The sequence below is a fragment of the Limulus polyphemus genome, unplaced genomic scaffold (assembly GCF_000517525.1).
Source record: "Limulus polyphemus unplaced genomic scaffold, Limulus_polyphemus-2.1.2 Scaffold1256, whole genome shotgun sequence".
Lineage (NCBI taxonomy): Eukaryota > Metazoa > Arthropoda > Merostomata > Xiphosura > Limulidae > Limulus > Limulus polyphemus.
The window spans coordinates 75,332-80,290 of record NW_013666866.1 but is presented as its reverse complement, the minus strand read 5'-3'; the positions used below and the strand labels follow the sequence as shown (position 1 = coordinate 80,290).

The 4,959-nt window shown below is 29.8% G+C and overlaps 1 protein-coding gene across 1 annotated transcript in view; it reads left to right on the top strand.

Annotated features, from left to right (window-relative positions):
• Positions 1 to 4,959, top strand: part of LOC111086617 (tudor domain-containing protein 5-like) — a 34,433-nt gene that overhangs the window by 11,730 nt on the left and 17,744 nt on the right. Inside the window, exon 3 of the mRNA XM_022390153.1 lies at positions 1,220 to 1,276. Within this exon, the coding sequence (XP_022245861.1) occupies positions 1,220 to 1,276 (57 nt within the window). The remainder of the gene's footprint in view (positions 1 to 1,219; positions 1,277 to 4,959) is intronic.

Sequence of the window (4,959 nt, the reverse complement as noted above, 5' to 3'; positions counted from 1 at the left end):
ATATATATATATATATATATATATATATATAAAGAAACTTAAGAGTGAACTATCAATGAATTGTGAAAGAAAGGATGTGACAAGTGGATGTGGCAGGAGGGGTCTGATTTTCTATTTGATAGCTCTGTAACCAAACAAAATTGAAGGCTATAAAATTTTGGTCTGATTAAGCAATAATGATTTTATAGAGAATATTTTACGTTTAATCTTGTACATTTTTGAGGGGTGATGGATAAAATAGGGATGATGACCTGCTAAGACAAAATGTGTCATGTGTGTCACACTAGTGGAAATTCAGAATTTTTTTATATATTTCCTTGTAGAATTAAGAAGTTAAAACATGTATACTATTAAAATATGGATTATTAGCTAAGATTGTATGCTATTCTAATTGGTATAACATAAACAAAAAGTAGTTTAATAAAATTTTGAATCTAAGATACTAAAATTTTGTGTCATGCGCAGCAAAGTGCACCAGGGCCGATAGGGTTAAAGGGCATAGTATATTATTAATATATAAGGTAAAATAAATATGAAAATGATACTATAATATTGTAATTTTTTCCTTGTGAATTTTTCTGTTATTACCAAAAATGTTTTTAGTACTAGTCCATCTAATTCTTTAAATTCTGATTGGATGGTTTCTGCCTATTTAGAACAGAAACTCCTAAACACTGATTGCAAATAACAAGGTTTTTTACTATATAATAAACATTAATTGTTTTTTACATCTATTATTGGTTTGGCTTATATAATCAGACTCTAGTATTAGGACCCTGGGTGGGCTTTTGGCTGACAAACTAATAAAGAAATGTTGAGATGTAAGCAGAAATGTAGAAGTCCTACATTGTAATTCTTGCTATGTATTATAACTATGGTTTATATATGTAGATTCAGCAGCTCACATTGTAATGTTTCTTTTTTTCTTGACGATACAGTCAGCTACCAACCAAAATTCATGTGGTCTTTGTGATAGCATCACAAAGATATAATACATCTATTACTACTGATGTGATAAAGTTACCAATCTTAATAAAACAAATCTCTATCTACTGATTAGTGGAATTTCATAAGCAGTCGACAGTAGATTGTTTTAATATGCCTCTAACAAGTAAATTTTTTTTTTTGTTACATCATACCAGCTTATTCAAGCTAGTGTATTAACTATGATAAGCATGATTTCAATGTTTCCATGACTTGTGTTTTGTTGTTTCTTTAGGTATTGGACAGTCATAAAGATGGAGTCATGCTGACACGATTCCCATCTGAGTATGAAGTAAGTTTAATTTATATAATTTAACTTTGTAAGCATGGTGTTTTAACTTGGGTATCATTGATTTTTACTAGTGTTTCACTTAGAGGGAAGTGTACTATGGTAGATGTTTAAGGGTTTGAATTCATCCCCATACAATAATGCTTTAAAAAAAATACCAAAAAACTTTGAGAAAATCACTATTAATAATGAAAAGTTTTGAAAAAGTTACAATATTCTCACTCACACACACCCTCTTTTGGATAATAAAACCTCTGTGCTGTTTTTAAGATTGCTATATAGTCATAATTATTTTGACTGTTTTATATTTTATGTAATTAGGTTATTATTTCGTTCAGACCAGAGTACTTTAAAAATTAAAACAAATGAATCTGAATTCTGAGCATCTAAATGCTTGATTGTAACAATTTGTTTTTGTTACATCTGTAATGGACCTACAGTTCTGAGCCTATAAAGACTATGAAAGTGCATAGTTCTAAGCTTAACCTTTATATCTAATCTTTTGGTTAACAGCATGAGTATATTATATATTCAAAGTTTTTGCATAAAGTAAGGTTTTTTTTACTAACATGAATATATTGTGGACCAGTGACTTATTTACTAAATTATTAGATTATGTTTTTCTACACATCATAATTTTATTACTTTAAACAGTTGAAATGCATTTGGAGGTGGACGATTAATGGAATTGACTAATCAGTTAATTGATGTGCTCATTAATTGATTATAATACTTGCCAAATGAATCACTAATGTCAGTTAAACATCACCATGTGGTCACCATTATGTTTCTTTTTAAAATATGTAGTAATCTTGCAATATTCTACTGTAAGTAAAATGTTGGAGACATATTTAACTGTTACTACCACCATTCACCAATAAGATTAATATTGTTTTATTTTTAAAAAAATCATCATAAAACATTGTCTGAATAACAAACATAAAAAAAATAATATTCAGTAAGATTTCAGTCACCACAATATTTTGCACTTGCCTACCATACTTGCCATTTTGCCAAACAGTAAACTTAACAAACCTTATTTAGTTAACATAATACAAAAAGACTCATGTTAACAATTGTTACAACTCAATAAAATCATATTATATCTATCAAAAAGTAAAACACCATAATTTTAAACCAGACAACAACAAGATACCCTTATTAAACCCTTAACAAATCTCTGGTTGTGTGACTTCTTAGTTTCATGTTGTGTATATATATATATATATCTTCCTGTGTCTAGGTAAACTACTTCTACCTGATGATCACAAAACCTTCTCTGAACATTGTACATTTGTTATTGTCTTAAACTTGTAATAAAGTTTTCTTTCTTAACCAGTCTATAAAATGTATAAGCTTACCTTATCCCAAGTTTTCTGACCTTTTCTCAGTGAACAAAATTTCTGTAGCTTTCAAACATGCAAACACTGTCATGGTTCACAAATGACAGGAACTAAAAGGGCAGAAACCATAAAAAAATTAATTCTATATATTTACTATTACATGATAGTCCTTATCTTTCTCTGTCCATAGTATCCAAATATATTTAAACTTTCTTTATAGCTGTAAATGATCAAATGTCGTGGTTAGGTACCATAAGATTTCAACCAGATCTAAGGTCTGTACAAAACTAAGGAAAGTGCTCGAAAATAAAGAAATGGATTATACATTGTCAAGGAATGATAGGCAGAAATAAAGGATTTCCTTGAGATTGGCTGAAAAATTCTAAAAAAAAGTGATGAATGTGTTCTTTTGTTTACAAGCAAAACTATCTACAGTTGTGTAGAATTGAATATGTATTTTTTTTTGCTTCATGAATTGCACTAAATAAATCTCTGAAAATAAATTATGATTCTAAAATATTTTATCAAGTGGCAAAAAATGTCAAAAACTAGAGCAAACCTTGTCTTCAGATTTCAGGCACAATAATTTAGAATTAAGTTACTTCTTTAATTCTAAACTTTGTACATGAAAATGTGTAATACATGCAAGATAACTGCATTATTTAAAATTCAAAAACAATGAAATATTTATTCCCTTATCAGTAACCTTTTGCTGGTTGTACACTTTTCCATGCTTGTTATTCTAGACAATTCAGGATGTATTGTTTTACAGGTTTATAAGCATGTTCACGACAGTGTTGAGGCCTTTGGTGTTGTATCTGATGTTACAAACATAAAACATACACAGAATAACACCATGTAGAAAAAGAACTTTTATAATTTATTTCAAATTACATAAACTAAGAAACATAACAACTTGTACATTAGAAAGTAGAAACATAACTTGAATATCATAATGCTTAAATTCTCAATTAAAATAATTTAACATCAGTCTGATAAAAGATTTAATGTCTAGTTTTCACAAAAAGTCAGCTGTTAACAATGTTAAATATAGCAGCTAAGGAAGGTTCATATGTTATAATTTTCTGGATCTAATGAGGCTCACCTGGCATTCCGATTAAAGACCCACAATTGCTAGATATTTAACTGCAACTCTACTAAGTTGTGAGTACAAATGAGCATTACCTACCCAGAATCTCAGTGGGTTGTCTTGTAGATACAGAGAGTGAATGGTCATGTACCTATTCACTTGCTCTTCAGCAATCATTTCTGGAGATTTCTGTACTGTGGACATGTTCTTATTCTTGTAAATAGATATCAGCAGTTTTAACTCTCTCACTGTGGACTTTGTTACAGGGACTGACCTCATAACCATTTTATGCTTGTTATAGTTTTCATACTATAACTTTTAATACAGTATGGATATCTTGGAGATTGTCAGTAATAGGATTGTCATAAAAAACTGGGATATTTATTACTTGGTAGTCATCATACTAATTCTTCATATGAATATTATTGTTATTAACTCCTGCCACATGAGGCATCTTGATGTGGATCCAAAAAAGTCGTTCCAGAAAGGTTTGGGTTGTTTTGATTAGACAAAAAGAAAACATTTGGCAGTATTTTAAAGGTTTGGGTCATAGGACTTGTGACTGACCTGAGACCATGAGAGGCAACAAGGAGAAGTTAACTTGTAAATGTAAAGTAAAACGATGCAGCAATGAAACATGCTTGAAATGTTCTAGATGTGGCTGTGAATGTGATGTTTTAAGTGTAGTGATTAAGCTAAATCATGGGTCCAGGTTGGATGAGAGAGAACTTAATCAAAAATATCCCAAATGATTTGACATATCAACTGAATCTGAGAATCATCAATTGATTAATGTATTGACACAAAACATAAAAAATGGGCATAATAGTATTGTTACCTTCAAAAAATGGGGATTGGAGTTGTGTGTATATATATATAAGAAATCATTAGTTTCAATATTTTGTGAAATTAATGGCATAGTAAAGCCCAAAATATGCAGTGTTGAAGTAGATGCATGATGCAGTACAAGATGATGTCCCTAGTGATTCTCAAATTGAATATGCCATTTCTGCAATGAAGAGTAAATATAAGAAGGATGGTATAATGCCCAGTATAGTACCACTATAGTATAATCCAGGGGTTCCCAAACTTTTTAGAATCATGACCCACTATTCATGACCACAGCTTATGGCGACCCACTCAAATTTACTGGGCAAAAACATATGAAAGAATATAAAAATATTATTTATTCATATTCACGTATTTCAATAACATTTAAAATACTCATGTATTTGCAATAACATTTCCAGAAC